This window comes from Sorex araneus, chromosome 5 (genome assembly GCF_027595985.1).
Source record: "Sorex araneus isolate mSorAra2 chromosome 5, mSorAra2.pri, whole genome shotgun sequence".
Lineage (NCBI taxonomy): Eukaryota > Metazoa > Chordata > Mammalia > Eulipotyphla > Soricidae > Sorex > Sorex araneus.
The window spans coordinates 208,924,237-208,946,887 of record NC_073306.1 but is presented as its reverse complement, the minus strand read 5'-3'; the positions used below and the strand labels follow the sequence as shown (position 1 = coordinate 208,946,887).

The following is a 22,651-nucleotide window of genomic DNA, read 5'->3' as shown; positions in this document are numbered from 1 at the left end:
GCTCAGGGCTCCGCCAGGCCGGGGCTGCCCTCCTTCCCGGGGTGTGGGGCTCACACACTGCACCCGCCGCAGTGCTCACATGCTGGCCTCACCGTGTGCAGGACCCCCTCGTCCAGGGAGCCCCCACACACTCGGCGGAGGTGGCACCGAGGGTCCCGAATGAGTGTGGAGCCCCTGACCCGCGCTCAGCAGCAGGCCATGCCAGGAATCGAACCCTGAGCCTGGCGCCTGCATAGCAGGGCTGTGGCACGAGCCCGTCCTGGCCCCACCTCAGGGCCTTTATTAATGTCCGTCTCAATGGCTCGAGCGGTAAACAAGAGAACATCACTCTTCGGGGAATTACCCGGTTTCTCTAAAGTTTTTGTGGGGGGCTGGAGCAATAGCACAGCGGGTAGGGCGTTTGCCTTGCAATGTGGCCGACCCAGGTTCGATTCCCAGCATCCCATATGGTTCCCTGAGCACCGCCAGGAGTAATTCCTGAGTGCAGAGCCAGGAGTGACCCCTGTGCATCGCCGGGTGTGACCCAAAAAGCAAAAAAAAAAAGTTTTTGTGGGCAGCGGTGGCTTTCGAGAGGTCTATTCTGCACAGGAAGGAGCAAATTTTTATTTATTTATTTATTTATTTATTTATTTATTTATTTATTTATTTATTTTAATTTTTATTTTATTGAATCACCGTGACAAAAGTTACAAAGCTTTCAGGTTTAAGTCTCAGTCATACAGTGATCAAACACCCATCCCTTCACCAGTGCAACATGTTCCCCCCCAAGAACCCCAATATATCCCCCTCCCACACCCACCCCTCACCCGAGTGGCTAATGATCTTCACTTTACTGTCTCTATACTTTGGATACATTCAGTATTCCAACAGAGAACTCGCTATTATTATTTGGAATTTCCCCCCAACAATCAAACCTGCTGAAAGGAGCAAGTTTTTAAAGTTCAACCTTGATGGGGCTGGCGTGACAGCACAGGGGGGAGGGCGTTTGCCTTGCACACCGCCGACCCGGGTTCGATCCCCGGCATCCCACAGGGTCCCCCAAGCACCGCCAGGAGTAATTCCTGAGTGCAGAGCCAGGAGTAACCCCTGAGCATCGCCAGGTGTGACCCAAAAAGCAAGACCATCCGCCTTCAGCAGCAGCCTCCCCCTCTCCGGGAAGGCCTGGACTGGCGCCGAGGACTGGGACGTCAGAGAACTAGGGCCGTACACGAAAGCTCCCTAAACAGAGCGTTCCAAGCTGCTGGGGAAACTGGAAATACACCGGGGACAGAAAAGTCCCAGTTCTGTCCCCGCTAGCGTGCGCCCGGCACGTTTCTTCGGAATCTGAAGAAACAAAAGCAAGCAGCTCGGGCAGCCCGACGCCTCCTCTCTGAAGCTGTCCGGTCTGATCCAGGGAGGAGGGGGGTGGGGGTCAGAGATGGCGGGTGCCCCAAGGGTCTCCAAGGTGGGAGGTGATGTCCCTCTGCCCCACCGCCTCCCGGGGCGCCCCGAAACCAACCCTTCCCTCTGGGGCTCGTCACAGTAGCAACGTGGCTCTCAGACACAATTCCAATTCTTAATTCCCTTCCTCAGGAAAACACGTCCAGCCCAAGGCGTCTCTCCTAGTACGATTCCAACCGCCTCTGAGCACGGTTTGCTAATTCACTCACGGCATACACGGCCACAGTCGTGCAGAACAGACGTACTCATCTAGAGGACTAACGTCCTGGACACATTCTTTTCATTTGGGATTTTTGAAAAGACAAGAAACTTGGTTCCTTGATCATTAACTTTATTGACTTCACCGGTGACTAAAATTACCTCATAAAATTGGTGGTTCGTGTTAAAAATACACAAAGTTCCCATTTTGGAAACCAGCTTCAGTAAGACGGAAGACAAACAACTGAAAGAAGCCTCAGTTTTAGACAACGTCGGGGCCCCCCCCGAAGGGAGGGCCTCTGGTCTTAGACAACTAGGAGGAGGAGGAGGAGGACGGCGAGCTCTGTGACAGGTGGAGACGCGCCTGGGGAGCAGGTGGCCCTTATTTCCATTGCAGCTCCTCAGCTCAGTGCTCGTTTAAGTCCGGTCATGCTGAAGTCGAATAATACAAAGTGTGATGACATTCCTTCGGGCCGGAAAGAATCCCGCCCTGTTTCACGGGGTGTGCTGTTCCCCCTGGCGGGTCCTGCGGCCCCTACACCCCCGGCCGTGGGCCTGCAGCCCCCTACACCCCCCGGCAGTGGGCCTGCGGGCCCTCGCTCCAGTGCGCGTCCCGCTTCTCGGCCACGTGGCGGATGAACTGCGCGTGGCTGGCGTAGAGCTGGAGCTGGTCATTGATGTCCACCCACTTCGCCTTCCCGGCATCGTCCCCGGCCTCCAGGGCGAGATTATCCATGATCTCACCTGGACACCGAGGAGAAAACACCGTCAGCAGAAAGGAACCCAGTCGTGTCCTTTTCAGCACTCCCGACACCTCAGGGTGTGGCTGAATCAGTCATCACCGCACAGGGCCCGGGTGGACACCTGAGGCCACTGGCGCCTCCCCCCAGGATGGACACCTGAGGCCACTGGCGCCCCCCCGGGATGGACACCTGAGGCCACTGGTGCCCGAGCCAGGCTGGGGCAGGAGCCGCACCGGGGACTGAAAGGACCAAACAGCACGTCCCGGGGCCAGAGCCAGAGCCAGACTCGACAGAGCAGGGGACGGGCAGCCGCAGGGGAAGGCAGGAGGAGCAGCGACAGGAGCCGCCCACACAGGGCCCTGGAGCGCACGCACAGTTCCCACACTGATCCTGTGCTCCCTCGGGTTTGCACCCCTGAGCCTCAGCATCTTACTCGGACACGGGGAGTACAGACAAAAACAAGACCTAAAGCATCACCCCTCAGGGTTCCAGAGAAGCTGGTCAAAGTCTAAAGGAAAGAAAAGCTTCTTTTCCCCTGATGATACCTTATTTGGGGCCCTGGGGACAACCCTGCCCTGCCCTGGGGCTGCTCGTAGCTCCTGGCATAGCCGGCAGCCCAGCCGGGGCCCCTCAGGGCTGGGGATCCAACCCGACAGCCAGCCGCAAGGCAAGCGCCTTTTGAAACAGAATATCCCCCTCTCCTTTTCCAATAAAAATATTGGATTTTTTTTTATTGGATTCCCCCATCTAAAACAAATACTTTTCATTCATGGACTAGAAAAAAGCATTAATTTTATAATTTTTCTTTGCTTGGAGTATTTTTGGCATTTTGTTTTAATAATAAATGCCTACCATAAAGTATTTCAAACTTTATGTATTTCAAACTTAAGTAAAATAAATATAAATTAATTCTGGCCATAGATCCTACTTCCAGCCCAAATAATTCAATAATCCTCGGGACATGATTTTATATGAAAATTCCACCTTGGTTTGGCATACCACCAACGGACTGAAGGCAGTTGGCTGCTAGCCACACTCTGAGGCTTTCCTTCTAACACCTTGTTAATAGCCTCATTTTATTTTGGTTTCTTTTGTTTCATCTTGGTGTGCCTTTCGGGCCACACTCGGCAGCCGGGGCCACTTGCAGCAGTGCTCAGGGGACACCACCCTGCCAGGGTCCGGGCTGGGCCTCGGTGCTCGGGGCAGGACACCCCGCGGGGAACAGCCTGGTCTGACACGAAGCACGAGCACAGCCCTCAGAGCAACTTCTCCTCCCCAGTTACAGTTTCTTAGAAACGTGATTCTCCCACCCATCAAGTTGGATCAAGATGCTAAAACTGAATTATGCCTGAGGTTACTTGATTTAAATGGAGTCCCTAATCCGGTCGGATTAATCAAATCCAGGAGTTACCGGTTTCATCGTGGTAGTTCACAGCTTCCGTCTCCATCCACGCGTTGTCGGTGTTGCGAGGGTCATCCACATACCCCTTGTAGATCTGTTTCCAAAAGAAGGTAGATTTAAAAAACATCTAGGGTGAACGGAGGGTGGAGAAACTACCTCCTTGGAATGAGGAATGCGGTAAGGGGCATACTGCAGAATAATATGCATTTCACTCATATGCTAATGAGCAGCCTAGGGGAGGAAGTACAGGAAGCCCCCACTGGGCCACTCTCTCGGACCCCACACACGTGCCCACGGACAGAGGGGCCTCTCCCACCCACGGACACGCCTGGACAGAGGGAACATCTCTCCCACCCACGGACACGCCTGGACAGAGGGAACATCTCTCCCACCCATGGACACGCCTGGACAGAGGGAACACCTCTCCCACCCACGGACACGCCTGGACAGAGAGAACATCTCTCTGACCCACGGACACGCCTGTGGGTACTGTGACCTCTGTGGGCGTCGGTGGACACAGCGAGTGATACTGTTCACCCGTAGAGAGAGTGACCTGAACACTCTAGAATCCCCAACTTGAACCTCTACAATAAAGTGACGAGAAGCATCTGGGGTCCTGCATGCACTCAGGATAAGCCCACTCTTGCGGTAACTGTAAAGACTGATATTTAAGCTATGAACGGATAAAAATGATTTGCATATAGCCTCCTAACATAAACGTGATCGCCCAAGACACTGTTCAATATCACTTATAACTATGAAACTGCAATTCTAGGAGGATATCAAAACTATTCCGACAAAATAAAACAACAACAGAACAACAAAAAGGAAAATAAAAGAGAAAAACAAGCTAAAGAGAAATCTGTCATTTCCCTTAAGATTAGTAACTTATAAGGTAATTTTAATCACAAAAATAAATAAAATAGCATGAAATTTAAAAAGTTATCAATCAGGAAAACTCTGAATGACAAACATTAAAATATAAATTCCTTTCAGAAGAGCTGAATTCATAGAAATTAAATGTTTTTTCTGTTATGAGGGTAAAGTTCATTAACTCATACCTACCAGCTCTGAGCACCCCCAGGTACAGCCCTGAAGTCTATTAAAATAAGAAAAATGGGGCTGGAGCACAGCGGGGAGGGTATTTGCCTTGCACGCGACTGACCTGGGTTCAATTCCCAGCACCCATACGGTCCCCCAAGCACTGCCAGGAGTAATTCCTGAGTGCGGAGTCAGGAGCAACCCCTGAGCATCATTGGGTGTGACCCAACAAGCACTGTAGCACTGTTGTCCCGTTGTTCATCCATTTGCTGGAGCGGGCACCAGTAATGTCTCCATTGTGAGACTTGTTGTGACTGTTTTTGGCATACCGAATACTCCACGGGGAGCTTGCCAGGCTCTGCCGTGCGGGCAGGATACTCTCGGTAGCTTGCCGGGCTCTCCGAGAGGGACAGAGGAACCAAACCTGGGTCAGCGGCGTGCAAGGCAAATGCCCTACCTGCTGTGCTATCACAAAACAAATCTTTGTGGCAAGCTGTTTGCTGACTGACTTACTTAGAGAGAGTGCAGTCCTGCCAGGCTGGAACTGGCAATACAATATCATTAGTATGTTCTAATGATAACGTGAGATAAGTCATTATAGAAACACCTGGAGAGCTTGATAGACAGTGCACAGTTAAGGTGCTGACAGCAAGTCCTGATTCAACCCCTGGCATCACATGCCAAAATCCCTGGTCACTACCAGAAGACTCTCCTGAGCACGAAGTCAGGAGCAGCCCTGGAGTACCTTTGACTGTGGAGAAAGGAAGGAGGGAGAAAGGGAAAGAGGAAGGAAAGAAGAAAAGGAGGAAGGAAGAAAGGGAAGGAGGGAGGGAGGAAGGAAGCAAGGAAGGAAGGAAAAGGGAGGAAAGAAGGGAAAGAATGGAAGAAAGAAAGAAAGAAGAGAAGAAAAAAGCATGAAAGGACAGAAGAAAAACAGACAGAAAAACTAAGGGAGGGCCTGGCATTTAATTTTTAAATTTTATTATTATTATTATTATTATTATTATTTGCATCACACCCAGCGTTGCTCGGGGGTCACTCCTGGCTCTGCACTCAGGAATTACTCCTGGCAGTGCTTGGGGGCCCATATGGGATGCCGGGGATCAAACCAGGTTGGCCGGGTGCAAGGCAAACGCCCTACCCTCTGTGCTATCACTCTGGGCCTGGCAGTTAAAACAGAATGCCAAAAAAAGGGGTAAAAATTAATTTTTTTGCAAAATGAGAGAAAAATTTGCTGCCAGTAAAGACCATCGTGACGTTTTCCTCTGGAAGGCTTGCTCTGGGGCAGAGTCTCTGCTCTCTACGTGGGGGTGCGGGAAACTCAAAAGGAACAAAAAAAGAGAAGACAAGTGTGATTACCAGAAGGGACTCACCTCGGGCCGCTAAGATAATACAGCAGGTACAGCTGCTGATGTGCACGGGGCAATCCCCAGCACTCGGCCCTGGCGCCAGGCCGAGTAGGCCCTGAGCCCCACGCGGGTGCACACAGCCCCCGCCCCTCACAGGACAATGTGACTGACCTGTAGAAATCTACAGCAAGGCTGTTTATCACTCCGTATTTCTTTTTTTTTTTTTTTTTTTTTTGCTTTTTGGGTCACACCCGGCGATGCACAGGGGTCACTCCTGGCTCTGCACTCAGGAATTACTCCTGGCGGTGCTCAGGGGACCATATGGGATGCTGGGAATTGAATCCCAGTCAGCTGCGTGCAAGGCAAACGCCCTCCCCGCTGTGCTATCGCTCCAGCCCCCCATCCGCATTTCACACACAGAAGGAGCCAGTTCCGGGAAACGTCCTGCCTGACTTCCAAGTGGCCGTAAGGACCCTTCGCCCCCGGGCATCGCCGGCTCACCACGAGGTGGTCCTGGCTGAAGAGCTTGTGCAGCTGCTCCTCCAGCTGCCTCTTCTCGGCGCTGGACTTCTGCAGGGAGTTGAGCGCCTCCTCGCTGAACTCGCGCCTCAGGGTGGCGCTGATCTTCTCTCCCGGGTCCACCATGCCCTGAGCCAGGGGTGCAAAGAGCCGTGAGGGAGGGAGATCTCGGCCCAGGACCGACTGCAACAGAGGATGTGACGCCCCTGGGCCTGCCCCGAGACGCTCACTGTGCTCACACGCTCTTCTGAGGACACCTGCTTCCCGGGACACGGGCCGCCAAGCCACCGCACACGGCTGACCAGTGACGACACTGGCCACCCCAACTAGCCGGGCCAGCCCGACACATTTCCGCATTTCCGCATTTCCAACTCTGGCTCAGGCAGCAGCCGGAGGCAAGAAGGGCACCAGTGGCCATTCCCCACTGGTCAGCCGCTTTACCGCCATCGTCCACCCGCTCCAGACACACGGCCTCCCTGGGGGCCCCGGGAGGGCCCCTGGCTGCTGACAGCTCAGTTCTAGGTGCCTCCCCTCCCTTCCCTCTGCTCTGCACCCCGAACAATCCAGGCGCCTGCTCTGTGAGATCTCCTCACACCAGCTCACCTCCGCTGGAGCAGGAGCACCCCCGCACTCCCAAGGCTGCTCTGCGCCTCGGCCCCGCCTCCCTCCCGCTGCACCCAAACTCAGGGCCCTCGGGGTGAGGCAAAGCTGCCAGAGGCTGGTGTGACAGCCCCTCTGCAAGAAACCTCCCTGTCCCACTCCCTTGGCTCTGGACGGCCCCGACTCATCAAGAGCAACCGGGGGCCAAGAAGGTGCTCAGTGGGCCTCAGTGCACACACGAGGCGCAGGCACGGAGCTGGGAGTGACCCTGAGCACCACCAAGCGCGGCCCTGGCCAGACTGTGCAGCACAGCCCTTGGTGACCGCTAGCGCACTCCGATGCTTCTCCGCCATCTTCTGTCACCGACGTCTGTCTGTCTGTCCTACGGGCCACGGGTGCGTGTGCTCAAGGGCACCTCCGGGCTTCCTGCCGGTCCCCCGCCCTCGCTCCAGCCCCTTCCCCACAGCCTCCTGCTCGCTCCCTCTGTCGAGAGCAGAGCACCGAGGGCAGACACTCACCGATGCTGCCTGCTGCACCTCAATGCCTACCATACTAACGGGAAAAGGCTCAGAGACAGAGCACAGGAGATGAACGGCGTTCAAACAATGCCGAGACAACACCGACTGCACTCACCAGAATTTCAAATTCATGGCAATAAAAACAGACATCCTCTGATGAAATCACTAGTAGCTTTGCACTCAAAATGAGTAAGTTTGACTGCCTGACTTGTAGCAATTGGACTAAACTTCAGTCGCAATCAGCCGAAATCTTTCTTTCCGTGCTACTTGGATCCTGCAAAGTAAAGTCAGCTGACCACTTGCATCCTGCACATCTTCTACTTGCATCCTACCAAGGAAAAGCTACTCTGGAGTGAAGAATGTAGGGTCGCCTCACTCACCAAAGGGTCTCCGTTTCTCACGACAGCACTGTGAGCACACACCCGCTTTTAAAAGCTACTTCAAATACACCACTCAGCATGAACTTAACAACAACAACAAACCCCACCTGATATTAAAATGCTGATATTATGGGCATTTTAAAGCACAGGGACTGTTAAGTCACACAAGTTTACTTTTTCTTCGTTATGCCTAAAGGTCTCAAAGTTCAACCAACAAATACTAAAAGTCTTACTTTGGGCTTGGAATACGGTTGAGTTCAGAGATGGAACTAAACGTCCCAGGACCGACACACATGGTATGTATTACACGCTCTCACTGGTAATCCCATGATGTAGATATGACGTCTGCAAAGACGAGATCTGAATTCCACATCACTCAGTGCAGAGCGGCCGGGTCCGGACACAGCTTAGGTCTCTGACCTCAAAGTTCACCTCTCCCTGGTTTTAGCACTGAACTCAGAGTCAGGGCCTTGCTCTACTATCCTACACTTGCGACTCACAGTGACCCTCACCACAGGGTAAACCACGAGAGACAACACTTCTCTGCTGGAAGCGGAGAGGGACAGGGATAGGGAAGCCCCACAGCAACCACTTCAGGCGAGCAAGGGGACGGAGAACATTCGTCTGGCTTCAATGCTTACCCCTGGGATGGCCCATTCTCCACAGTCTTTCCTTTTTATCGCCACAAACTGTAAGATATTTTTTCCAGATACGGGGTGGGTGATTTTATTTCCACTTTTATCCCTTTTCCACCTAAAAATAACAATGTAAAATCACAACTAATTTAGAACAAAATCCAACGTTATATTTCAAGCTTGGGACAAAGTTATAAAGATGAAGTTTTCATTTATAAGAGTATATATAAATTTACCTCCTATCTGCTAGTTTTATCAAAATACTATTTTGCATGAGAAATATCCTACAGTCAGCAAGTTATAGACCAGGATTATTGTCTACTGACTACAAGGATATTACAGTCTCTGCAATGAAAATTCAGAATACAAATAGGTGGTACTACTTAAAGTGTTATCCAAAAGAAAAATCTTAAGCTAAGCAGAATTTAGAAGCAGCATTTAAAAACTATTTTTTTTAAAGAAATTATAGGGAGTTGTCCTGTCCCCGGCACTACTGGGGTGCATCCCCAGCACCCACAGAATTACAGGTAGTGTAAAAATCTAGTGTCTTGGTTTTACAGTTCACTCTGAATTAGTTATCGTCAGAGCATATTCTCTGAGGAATCTCCGGCTGGTATCATAAGCTTTGTCTCTGTCTTCATGCCTTTTACGATTAGGGGGGGGAAATGCCACTCTGCCCTTTACTTTATATTTTGAATTAAATTCATGTGATTTTTAAAAATTATCAAGGCACTTTTAATTTCAGTATGGACATACACAAATCCCAGTCTCCTTCCGAGGATATGAATAAATCTCCCACCAGTAAATCCATCTCCCAAGCCTAATTTTAAGAACTGCAAGAACTGTAAGGACTGTCCCAGGGGCAGAGAGACAGTCCAGCAGGTAAGGCGTTTGCCTGGCACACGGCCAACTAGGGCTGAACCCCCAGCACCGCACATGGTCCCCCGAGCACCACCAGGCATACACCCAGAATAACCCCTGAGCACTACTGGGTGTGGCCCAAAAAACAAAAACAAAAATGAAACAGAAAATAAAAGGGCGTTTCAGTGAAAATAACAATTTTTGAACTTCTAATACTAAACAAAACGTCTACGATTTTGTCATCACTGTTCACGAGACTTGAAGAGATACAGTAGCTGAGACAGGAGCTGCACACCTGTGTTACAGTGACGAGCAGTCTGGCCCTCCCTCCCTCCCCACACGCTCAGCAGCTGAGACAGGAGCTGCACACCTGTGTTACAGTGACGAGCAGTCTGGCCCTCCCTCCCTCCCCACACGCTCAGCAGCTGAGACAGGAGCTCCACACCTGTGTTACAGACAGTGACGAGCACAGTCTGGCCCTCCCTCCCTCCCCACACGCTCAGTAGCTGAGACAGGAGCTGCACACCTGTGTTACAGTGACGAGCAGTCTGGCCCTCCCTCCCTCCCCACACGCTCAGTAGCTGAGACAGGAGCTCCACACCTGTGTGACAGTGACGAGCAGTCTGGCCCTCCCTCCCTCCCCACACGCTCAGAGCCAGCTGTGGGGCTGCTGAACAAACAGCACGAACGAACAAACGGAGAGAGCTTGGTGTCGACAGTGAACAGACATGAAAGACTCATTTCTGCAACATCTGTTTTCAAGGGTGCCAGACAGAAATGACGCGTGAAGCAGAGCCAAGGAACCAAGTAATGTGTTCAGGAAACCGGGTGCAGACGTGGAGACTGGCAACTGTGGGCATCCGGGTTTCCGTGGTGGTACCCACCCACCGGTTCTTCAACAGCAGCCGTGGCTGTGTGCACGAGGACCCTTCCCCAAGTCCTTCTCCCGTGGGGGAGCTGAATCCCCGCCCCACCTCCAGGCACGGGGGCAGGTCCCACAGGCTTGATTCTGGCCATATTGCAAAGCCAGTGCTGCTTCCTGCCACCTTCCGTATGCCATGTCCCCAGAGACGCTGCTGTGACTATTTTCTTCCCTTTATTTAAATCATAAAATCTCTGAAGATGTCATTTTGGTGTCACGGACTGAACCCAAGCTAGCGATGCAGAGCATGTCCTCTTCCACTGAAATCTACCCGCCGTGCCCACTGCAGTGAGTGAGGACAGTGACGAGTCACGCAGGCTGGCAGGCGGACACCCAGGAATGCAGAGAGAAGGAGAGGCAGGTAGGTGGGTGGGCAGAAAGGACACAATATGGGGCGGGTATCAGGTAAAGATCCCCTCTGACAGGGAACTCAAAGGGCTGTAAGGCAGGATGGATACTGAAGTCTCACTTCCTGAAACTTGCAAATAGGGAACTTGGAAAGAAAGTCTGTTTGCATACAGAATATAGTGACCGCCACATGGGAGGAAAAACTGGTCAGAAAGAAATCCTAAAAATAAAAACAAGTCGGGGTTGGAGCAATAGCACAGGGGGTAGGGCGTTTGCCTTGCACGCGGCCGACCTGGGTTCGAATCCCAGCATCCCATATGGTCCCCCGAGCACCACCAGGAGTAATTCCTGAGTGCAGAGCCAGGAGTAACCCCTGTGCATCGCCAGTGTGACCCAAAAAGCAAAAAAAAGTAAAAATAAAAATAAAATAAATAAATAAATAAATAAAAATAAGTCAAAGAATGACAGTGAAGACAAAGTTTCCTAGATGTACTAGAAAGAAGATTCATACGGAGAGTCATACGGCTAAATCCACCTGCCCATACAATTCCCTGACCCCCACGGTTCTGCTTAATGTCCACTCAGGGCCTCTGGCTGTGAGCAGGCAGGCCAGCCAGCTCTGTCTCGGGCACACGACGCCCTGCTCCTCCGGCGAGTCCGGGTCACAAGGCTTACCTGTGACAACCAGTCTTCGCCACAACAGAGTGGGATAAAAGTTAATTAAGTTCAATTTAATGAGACCCCTTTCTCCTAGAAGAATTGGGGGCTGGGGGGTCTACACCTGGCTGTGCTCAGGGGCTTTATGGGCGCGGCACGCAGAGAGCGCGCTGTCCGCTGGACTCTCTCTCCAGCCCCTCCTAGAGGGAGTTTTGCTTCAACCAGCCCGGTCTCCTTCCCCTCAACATTCACTGAGACACTAGTACGAGCCTTTTAAGGCCTCCCCTTGGTCGCGGCCCAAGCTCTGAGTCCAGTTCAGTCAACTTTTGTCGGGTGCTCTGGTCTGTCATCACCATGCCCCACCCTCCAGACTTCCAATTTTCCGAAAGCGTTTTGTGTTATATTACCCACAATATTTCCTTATTTTTAACTTTTTATCTTGCAAATGCAGCCACAGCCCTTCATTGACAGGGAACTAAATCGTAGTATTCTTATCCTTTAATGCGTGTGTGTGTGTGTGTGTGTATTCTTACACTCAACTTGGGAACAAACAGGTGCTAAGTATCTAGTGAATTTACTTTGTTTCAGTAATACCTAACAGACTTGTATAGTTTAGAACCACAACTTTACCCTTACAACAGACCACTATAACTTGACGAAGATTTCCATTACAGATTCATGGATATGCCAAATACGCACAAGTACACCTCCTAAATGAGTATGCGAACACATAATTAGAGTTGCATTTTCTCAGTCTGTTACTGAATATTTTCTTTTATTCTCACCGAGTTATGATGGGATCTGCAGCATGGTTTGGGCCCCAGCGCCCCAAAAGACCTCGCCCCACAAGTCCTGTCCGTCCTGCAGGATTTCTGGGAAAGAAAAACATAAAATCAGTTGAGTGTTTTGATTGTGTAACTCAACTCGTCGTGGTGTAGAAACAGGGCGAGGCAAGTGGCGGCTGTACTGCACCCGCCTCGCCGCGCTCAGGCTGTGGGAAACTGCAGGGTCTGATTCAGGCCAGAACATCCCCACAGGAGCCCCGGCAGCTACGCAGGAGAAACCAGATCTACGCTGAAACGCCATAAACCGGGAATGGAAACAGAACAACAGAGGCAGACGCAGCAGCCTGCTGACTTTGGTAAAATAACAAATCAAGCCAGTACTCGGACAAGCAGGAATCACAGTCAGCACCCCTAAACTCTGCAAATGAAAGGAAAACCAGGAATCCGCCGCACTGGCAGACAGGGACAGAAGACCAGGCAAGTCCTCAAGTTCATCAAAATTCTCAGGCCAAGTGGAGGACCTGAAACCAACACCCCAGGCAGTGGCAACGGAAGGTAAACAATCACTGAAAGAGATTGTTTCAGTGTCATCCCTCTTCACGATACTTGAAGAGTACTCAAGATACTTGGAGATACTCAACTCCCGGAGGAACTGATTCAGAGGATGACGGAATCCATACAAATGAAACTGAAGGAGCTAAAGAGTACAACAGCAAGTTAGGAAAGATGAAGTCATGAAATTTGCTTATAAATGGATAGGCATGGAGAGTATCATGCTACGTGAAATGAGTCAGAAAGAAAGGGACAGACATAGAGGGACTGCACTCATTTGTGGAGTATAGAATAACATCATATGAGGCTGACACCCAAGGACAGCAGATAGACACAAGGGCCAGGAGGATTGCCCCATAGCTGGAAGCCTGCTTCATGAGCAGAGGGGAGAAGGAAGATGGAATAGAGAAGGGATCACTAAGAAAATGATGGCTGGAGGAACCAGTTGGAATGGGAGATGTGTGCCGAAAGTAGATAATGGACCAAACATGATGACCTCTCAGTGCCTGTGCTGCAAGCCATAATGCCCAAAAGTACAGAGAGAGTATGGGGAATATTGTCTGCCATGGAGGCAGGGGGAGGGTGGGAAAGGGGTGATATAACGGGGATATTGGTGGTAGGGAATGCACACTGGTGGAGGGATGGGTGTTTGATCATTGTGTGATTGTAACCCAAACATGAAAGTTTGTAACTATCTCACAGTGATTCAATAAAATTTTTAATTGATTAATCAATTATTTTTTTAAAAGAATACAACAGCAAGCCAAATATCTGAATTCTAGATATGGAGAGATGTATCGGTGAACTTGAAGACAAATACAGTCCCTAACAATAATGACGTGGCAAAAGGAAAAACGAAGTAGATGGACTGCAGGGCAGTATGTTAAGCAACATAAGTCAGCGGGAGAAGAACTAACACCTGGTCCTCACACACTATGGGACACAGAGACACCAAATAAGGCAGTGGACAGCACCAGCGGGGACAAACCCCTCGCTTGGATCACAAAACTGAGACCACCAAACTCTGGGAGGGAGCGCCAGCATAAGGGAGGGCCCAGGACAGTGGTCAGAGCACTCTGGGGGTGGTGAGGTGCAGGCACTCTGTATATCCGAGAAACCCGGCGAAAGACCGCAAACACAACTGCCACCATAGTATATATAAGGAGAGTAATATCTTTTAGAAAAAATGCTTTTTAAAAATAGTGTTAAATTCTCTGGTTATTTATTTTTACTCTTATGTACTTCAATAAATACTTACTCGAAGCTATTATTTCACTTAATAAATATTAAAAGTACAATTTTATATCCGATGATGCCTCCCTTCAAGGTAGAGTGAGAAGAGACGCATTCAGTCGACACTGGCTCCCCTTACTGTGAAATGGAACTAACGCTGCCACGGAGCATTTGTAGTAACTCCTGAGACTACTTCTGTCAATTACTTCATGCGACATCCGTAAGAGCCAAGCACTCAGCACGCGTTCCTCCTCTTCCCCACCCTTCACACACTCACTGCTGTCTATGCTCTTTCTAGCACCTACCTCGGCCTGCCGTTTTCGATCTCATAAAGGCCATTCTGGCTTTTCCTCTCCACATGTCCATCCTTCTCATTAAACTTGGGAGAAAAGTTACTTTCGCTGTAATGAGAAAAGAAAAACACAAAGTAAGAAACAGTGCTCAGCTAGTAACGCCATAATAATGCCATTCAGTCATTCCGAGAAAGCAATATCCCTGGAACCAAATTATTCAAGTCTTTTAGTTATTCATTTATAAATTCATCTTACTCCTTGAAGAACTGTCACTGTCACTGTCATCCCGTTGCTCATCAATTTGTTCAAGCGGGCACCAGTAACGTCTCTCATTGAGAGACTTATTGTTACTGTTTTTGGCATATCCAATACGCACGGGTAGCTTGCCAGGCTCTGCCGTGCAGGCTCAATACTCTCGGTAGCCTGCCGGGCTCTCCGAGAGGGGCAGAGGAATCGAACATGGGTCGACCTCGTGAAAGGCGAACGCCCAACTACTGTGCTATGGCTCCAGCCCCTTGAAGAACAATTTAGGAAAAAAATAATTTCACCAACACCATAAGCCAGCTATGGGATGAAAGGGCAGCAGAAACACTGGGATTCCTCCAACATGCTGCGAGGAAGGATCACGCTGCCATCAGCAAAAGGACTGTGGGAACACTAGCTCCAAAAACAATATCCCTTGTCTTATCTCGATGTTTCTGTGTGATGTAATTTTAATATCTATCAATGTATACTGATCAATGTCTTTGTCAAAGTAAAGCCATAAAACAATGAATTCATCCTATAAACTGTACCATGTAGATTAAGACCAATGTAGTAGATGCTGGAAAGGATGTAACTCTGGACCCGGGTGGTGTCCACAGACTATGGAAATGTGATTTTACTGGGCTGTACTGCACACTGCCCTTCACAGCAGTGATGTCAGACCGCAATGAAATTATTTTTACATAACTTTCCTCACCTTACAAAATCACCCACACAAGTTCCCTGGTGTAAAGGAAGAGCGTGTGAGCTCAGGGGCAGCTCTGACAGAAGTGTCACTTTGCTTTTTTAAGTCTAGTAAATAAGCATAGACACATTTAATAAGCAGAGAGGTATTTCAGTTCCAGTAAATGAGCACAAATATTCGTGCTCTGTTTGAGAAATAATTTCCAGTTTGAAAGATCTAGGCATTCTTTAATGACACCTAATTAATCTTCCATCTAACATAAAAATAAAAAAGAATTAAATGATAAAAATCATGAGATTATAAAACTAGAATTATTGTACTTTCGGGAACACTAGATTTTCTGTTAAAAACAAAATGCAGAAACCTAGTTATAACTGAAGCATTAATAAAAGTGATAAAGCTTGGTGGTATAAATTCAGCACTTAAAAAAATTAAATTTAAATAAGCAATGTATTTGATCTTCCTCTATACAGCACCACTGAACATCACTAATTTTAATTGTGCATACTGCATATGTAAATATATATACATATATAATAAAATAAATATACATATAAAATACATACACAATAAAATAAAAATAAATCATTTAGAACAAATAACTTATCTAACTGGCTAACATGATTAATAATAGTACTCTTATACGATTACAAACACATCTCCGGATAAAACACGGGCTCCAAACGGTGTCACCAGTGTAGGATAACACAGCCTCAGGTAGTTTAGGTTTACTGGAAGTTACAAATAAACAAAGAGGCAAGTTCCCACAAACCTAAACTACCTGCGGCTACGTTATCCTACACACCAGCAATAAGCCCTTGGGAAGATCTGACAAGGGAGTGAACTGAATCTGCCCAACAAGCAAAAGGTTTTTTATTTGACAAGCTGAATACTATCTTAAAAGGGCTATTAAGTACAATAAATCTGACCATGAAATCAAGCTGTGGGAACTGTTGCGGTTAGGGTAGCAGTGCAGCAAGGTGGTTAGAGCCAGAATTCTGCCAAGCTCCGGCAGCAGCTGGCTCAGGAACTGCAGCCGAGGGCAAGCTCTGGGTCCCGGGGTCTCCTATGAAGGGGGAAGAGCAACCCTGCCTGCCCGCGGAAGGACTATTCTAAGGAACAGTACTAGCGCTGACAGCAGTGCAGAGGCGCCCAGCTCACCACCGTTCCTGAAAGGCAGCCCTGCTGCTCGCTAGCAAGAGGAGCAGAGCCGAACCCCGCATGGGCACCACTCCTCTGCAGCCGCGCATTCTCATGGGGGTCTCCCTTCTCCCTCTTCCTGCCCCCTCCCCGTCCCCACCCTCTGCCCTCCCTTCACAGACCTAATTTCATCATCCTCTGTACTTATAAATGAGGGATAAATATACCCAAAAAATATATTTTTTATGTTAATCCAAGTCAAGATGTTCAAAATAACGACAAAAGACGTTCTGCGGATAACTGGAAGGGACAGATGAAATGCCCTCCCCGCTGTGCAATGGCTCGGGCCCCAAGCCTACGTAATTCTTGAGCTGTCCCGACAGTGGACAAAGCAAACTCCCCCTCTCGTGGCTGACGCTCACCTGATCTGTGGGTCGGCCCACTGGGGCCCGGCCAAGACCGAGCGGGCCGTGTACTCCACAGGGTCATAGTCGTGCCACTCGACCAGCCAGCCCACCTTCTCGTTGGGCACCTGGCGGCGATGCACCTCCGAGCCGGGGTAGGGAGAGGTGCGGGCCTTGTGGTGGGAGGGCACCTTCGCGTCCTTCGTGCAAGACATGTCGTTGGAGTTGAGGGGGAACCAACAGGATGAAAAGGCGCTCCTGGTGGGGCGGGGCGGGAAAGAAAACGAGGTTTTCAGAAATGTCAGGAAAAGAACTTCAAGAACTGAATCTAAAAACACTAAATAAAAACCTTTCCATTTCAAGGGATTAGAAATCGAAAAATTGCAACTTTATGCATAGGAGTGTAACAGTCCCACATGTGAGAAATTATTTTCAGGTACGAAGAAACTTTAAGGATAGCTAAATCTTATGGATATCTACCGACTGAATGTGTTTCTGCGGAGAAAACAGGAAATTTACTGGGTCTTATTATCCGTTGAGGGAAAAAGGCTCGTAACGCCAACTCAACCATATAAACAGAAGAAAGCCAAGGAAGTCCACACGGCGGGAGAGATCCGGAGAGACACCCGGCAGCCCAGCACGCGTGTGTAAATGTCCGGCAAAAACGCACTGACGGGGAAGAAACTGAAACTACACTGTTGTAGGTTCTCATATTGTACGTAATGTAATATCATGTGAAGACAGACTATGATAAATATACAAATTAAAAACTAGAGTGAAACTTAGAAAGTGAAATTAGAAAACAGTGCTGAATTTGTGTGTTAGTAAACACACACAAACACATACAAGAGACTTTTGACCATAGCCCCGTCAAAATGTGTCACTCTCCTGGCTAAAATAAAGATGAAAACTTCAATGGTGTTCAACTAGAACATCTAAAGTCAAAAACAAAACTCCTGGGAACGCGGCAAAGCAAGGAGAACACCAGTTCCCTGCTCTCACGCCTCTGGCCGAGTCCCGGACAAACAGCGGGCAACTCGGAGAGGTGGTGGCGTGGGGTCCGCGTCACGGGGCACTCTCGTACACCGAGAGGCACCCCTGGGGCACACCTGATGACTTCCGCACGCCCCTTGCAAGAATACGGGGACTGAGTCAAGCTGGGGGAAACACAGAGCAGCCTGGGGCTGGAGGACACCTTGCAGGACACTGGTCTCGGCAGCGGCGAAGGCTATCTGAGGGAAAGTCAGAGGCGCAGACGGTTCCAGATGGATGCAGACTCGAGACACAAAGTGAAATCAGTAATTCTGGACTGTCTCCGGCACCATAGAAGGTGGGGAGGGGGCATCCTTTAGAAGTACAGCAGGATGAGGATACAGAAAGGCTAGTTACTGCCAGTCTCTGAAGAGACGCCGAGCCAGTGGAACCCCAGTGAAAGTCCCCGCAGTCAGGTCTCCAGGCTGCAACCCTGGGCCTTCTCTCGGGCAGCAGTGCCCCGTGCCCCCGTCTCCCCCCTACTCCGCCTGCAGCTCCACCCTCAGCCTCGGGCACAGGGACAGCTCAGCTCCACGGCTTCGGGGCTAACGTCGGGAGGGACGCCAAGCCCGTGAAACGTCCCGTTCTACCACCCCTGGCCGTTCCCAAGTTTCCCAACACCAACAGCTCCGGGAGGAGCACGGCAAATGAGACGGGGAAGTCGCACAGAAACCCACTAAGCTCAACGAGAAAAAAACAGTGACATCCAAAGCTCAACTAGCGACTCAATCCTCAGACAATGACTTTAATAAAACTGCTGTGAGATATAACGTTCACAAATTTTCTTTTACCAAACTAATCTTTCATGATTCCACTTGTCATTTGGTTGTGACCAGAAATATGAAATAAATGATTTAGTGAGTGCCTGCTGGCAGGTAGGCAGGAAAAGAGGGACAATGGTGGAGGAAAGTCACACTGGTGGTGGGATGTCGCCGGAACACTGGACGCCTCGAACAACTGCAATTGTGAGCAACTCTGTAAATCTTGGAATTTCAATTTTTTTTAATTTAAATTTTCTCCCATCAAAGCTCAGAGCCAGATGACTTCATCCGTGAATTCTACTAGACACCTTTTTAAAAATTAACAGCAACCCTCCTCAAGCTCAGGAAAGCTTTCTAGCAACAATCAATGTATATTCACTTTCTTTAACCCAGGAATTCCATTCCTGGAAAGCAGGGTTCGATGGGCAAATAAATCTTAGGAGTCAAGCTGCCCCAAAATATCAGAAGCCTGAAATTTCCCTAAGATTTATGATCTTTTTTTTTTTCTTAACTACCAGGTAGTATAGTTATAAAGTGCGTAGTTCATGCTCGGATGTAAGGCAGAGATCATTCACCTGCACTCTGCAGTCCGTGACCTGGAACCCGTCTCTCCCCACCCCTACCCACGCTTGGTAACCTCAGTCCTGCAGTCAAAGTCCAGGCACTTGTTTGGGGGACACCGTGTGGTCCCTGGCTTTCTATCTCTCTATATATCACAGGAATGAGATTAGTTGTATCTTCCTGATGTATTTCACTGAACATGACACCCTCTACCGCCAAACTGTGGCAAAAGACAGGATTTCACTCAATCATTTCAAAGGCAGGACAACCATTCTTTCTTGAACACTGTCCTTTCACTGGCCTTTCCAACTCTATAAAAACAAGCAATAAAAAAAAAAAAATTTAAACCTAAGATTTTAAAACTTTTTTTAAACCAAGCAATACCGGGAGTTGCAAACTGGAACAGCCAAGGTTCCCACATGCCTTTTCTGTTATTCGGGGGCTACCCAGAGTTCCGTCCTCAGGGTCCGCTCCCTGTGGTACCGGGGATGGACTGAGGCCTGCAGGCAGTTCCAATCCTCCACCTGCCTTTTCCACAAGTTTCAGCGTCCCACAGAATGACATGGAAAGTACAGCAAGTCCTTATACGCTCCCACTTTATACACACACAGAGGCCACTAGCCCCAAGTCCTTATTGTACATGCGGGTCAGTACTGGTATTAAACACGGGACACCTGGCCAGTTGTCACATACACAGACTGGCGGCACGCCTGAGAAACCCTGAGCTCTCAGCCCACCTCCACCACCTCCCCCCAACCCTGGAAGCTGAGGCAGCGTATGCAGCGTGTTGCCTTTTTCTGATGTCACAGGATGTCACGGAGTCATACAGAGGAGTGGCTTATCCCACCGTGAAACAGTCTTACGGTTTCTTCATGCTGTTTCTTGCACAGCTTGAACACTAGGGGGGTGCTTCAGAACTGAGTACCACTCCTGTCTGCACACCAAGAGCATCCCGGCCACTTCCATTTGGGCGACCACGGAGGAGTCTGGCACAAACATCCGCACGCATGCTCTGTGGGGCCAGAGCTCAACAACTCACTGAGCCCACAAGCGAGACTGCTGCGTCAAGCGCCAAGCCTCTCTTTGGCTTTTAAGAAACTGTCGATCCTCTGACTTAGCTGCTTTGGTCCCCTGTTTGTTTCTCTGCACCTGTGTGTGCACCTCAAACTATTCTCTCGTGGCCCTTCCTAGGCTGTGGAGGAAAGCCACGCTATTCCCTTTGGTGCTCACGATGGATCCGTGGAGCACTGTTTCACCGCAATCATCAGGGGAAGACTGACCAGTCAAGAACTTGCAGGTCCAGAGGACCTGGACACTAGTATCAGGTGGTAGAATACTTCACTTGCAACTCATGTTGTGAACATCAGCACCTTCCCCCGTTTTCATGCTGCATTTGCGTGTGACTTCTCTGGAAATCCAGATAACCGGCACTGAAAGTATGATCTTCCTCCCCTCCCCGAACCCATCCCCAGAGTAACGATCAGGATACAGGAAAACACACCCGCCGGGGGGCTAGAGCCCACTACAACAGGCAGCTGTGCGCTGGCCTTGCACCTGGCTGACCTGGGCTCAATCCCCATCCCCATCTGGCCCCCTGGAGCCCACCACGAGGTATCTTGGGGGCGCAGGACCGGGACTGAGCCCTGAGCACCCCCGGGTGGACCCCAAGACGGAAAAACAAGTCGCTCAGTCCCTTCAAAAACCGCAAATAGGGCCGGAGCGATAGCACAGCAGGGAGGGTGTTTGTATTGCACGCGGCCCACCTGGGTTGGATCCCCGGCATCCCATAGGATCCCCTGGCATCGCCAGGAGTGATTCCTGAGCACAGCGCCAGGAGTAGCCCCTGTGCATCGCCAGGTGGGACCCAAAAAGCAAAAAATAAACTGTCACATCAAAAGCTAGTGACCAGTCAGGCCAAAGGGCAGATACAGTGCAGTGGACAGGGCGCTCCCAGGCTCAGTCCCCGGCATCCCATATGGTCCCTGAGCTCCGCCAGGAGTGACTCCTGAGCACAGCGCCAGGAGCAGCCCCTGTGCATCGCCGGGAGGGACCCAAAAAGAAGGGGGAAAAAAACCAAAACCTGGCACATAGACCTCAGAGAGGCCCGTTCAGGGAAACCCCAAAGCTGTGCTCGCGCCCAGCTGCCCCCGGGCTGGAGACAGGGGTGCGGGCAATGCTCCCCGCGCGCCCCCGCCGCAGGACCGGCCCCGGGGCCCCCGCAGCCCCCGGAAAGCCCCAGGAGCCCAGACGGGGCGCAGGCTAGCCCAGACGGGGCGCAGGCTAGCCCAGATAGGGCGCAGGCTAGCCCAGACGGGGCGCAGGCTAGCCCAGACGGGGCGCAGGCTAGCCCAGATAGGGCGCAGGCTAGCCCAGACGGGGCGCAGGCTAGCCCAGACGGGGCGCAGGCTAGCCCGGCCCGGGGGGCCCGGGGCCGGCGCCAGGGCGGCTCGAGGCTCCGCGGGGCCCGGGAGACGGGGAGGAGCGCGAGGGGGAGCGGGCCGGGCGGACCGGGCCGCGGGGCAGTACCTGCACGCCCAGACGCCGCCGCGGCCCGCGCACCCGCAGGCCACCGCGGCCAGGGCCACCGACAGCGACCACGACGCTGCAGTCCTCCCCGGGACGCGGCGGGCCATGGGCGCCGCGAGCCTGTCCGTCAGCCCGCCCGTCCGTCCGCCTCACCCCCGCCTCGGGCGCCCGGCGGGACCCTGACAGCCGGCGCCGGGCCGGGAGGGGCGGGGCGGGCGCGCCACGGCAATTTACGGCGGTGCCGCCGCCAAGCCCGGCCGTAAAGCAGCGCCGCTTCCGGTTCCGGCGGGGCGTGGCGGAAGTGCCGAGAGCGCGCGCGGAGTGGACGCGGCTCGGCTCGGCCCGCTGCGGCCGGTCTCGGGGTGGGGGTCGGCGCTCCTGGGTGGTGGTGGGAGGGGGAGAGAGGCCGGGCCGCGCCTCTCTCCAACTTGCGTTTTAAGAGACGGCACCGAAAACGGGACTCTCAGCCGAGTTCTCTGCAGTTCCTCCCGACCCCGCGGGGCCAGCGCGTCCACCCCGCGCCCCTGCCCGCGCCCCGGGCGTCTCCGGCACCGGGGTCCATCCCCCGGGCGTCTCCGGCACCGGGGTCCATCCCCCGGGCGTCTGCCGGCACCGGGGTCCATCCCCCGGGCCCTGCCCGCTCCCCAAGCGTCTGCCGGCACCGGGGTCCATCCCCCGGGCGCTGCCCGCTCCCCGGGCGTCTCCGGGCACCGGCGTCCACCCCCCGGGCGCTGCCCGCTTCCCAGGCGTCTGCCGGCACCGGTGTCCATCCCCAGGGCGTCTCCGGGCACCGGTGTCCACC

At 51.4% G+C, this 22,651-nt stretch overlaps 1 protein-coding gene across 2 annotated transcripts; it reads right to left on the bottom strand.

Annotated features, from left to right (window-relative positions):
* Positions 1-1,754: 1,754 nt before the first annotated feature.
* NUDT9 (nudix hydrolase 9) lies at positions 1,755-22,080 on the bottom strand. 2 transcript variants are annotated; one of them, XM_055140374.1, is made up of 8 exons: positions 21,850-22,080; positions 16,988-17,227; positions 14,489-14,584; positions 12,399-12,485; positions 8,832-8,943; positions 6,675-6,821; positions 3,793-3,877; positions 1,755-2,382 (listed from the first exon to the last, which is right to left on the bottom strand). In XM_055140374.1, the coding sequence occupies exons 1-8, from the start codon at positions 21,954-21,956 to the stop codon at positions 2,204-2,206; spliced, it is 1,053 nt and encodes a 350-aa protein (XP_054996349.1). In that variant the 5' UTR covers positions 21,957-22,080; the 3' UTR covers positions 1,755-2,203. The 2 variants fall into 2 exon arrangements, with proteins under 2 accessions (XP_054996349.1, XP_054996350.1); XM_055140375.1 differs by lacking the exon at positions 21,850-22,080 and adding an exon at positions 19,428-19,636.
* Positions 22,081-22,651: the final 571 nt, after the last annotated feature.

What these genes read in the sequence shown, in the direction of transcription:
- NUDT9 (XM_055140374.1), bottom strand. Translation starts at nt 21,956, where the DNA reads ATGGCCCGCCGCGTCCCGGGGAGGACTGCAGCGTCGTGGTCGCTGTCG. An exon ending in GGCGGCGTCTGGGCGTGCAG is followed by an intron (nt 17,228 to 21,849) that starts GTACTGCCCCGC and finishes CCGCCCCACCAG; the next exon opens with GAGCGCCTTTTCATCCTGTT. An exon ending in ATCGAAAACGGCAGGCCGAG is followed by an intron (nt 12,486 to 14,488) that starts GTAGGTGCTAGA and finishes TTTCTTTCCCAG; the next exon opens with AAATCCTGCAGGACGGACAG.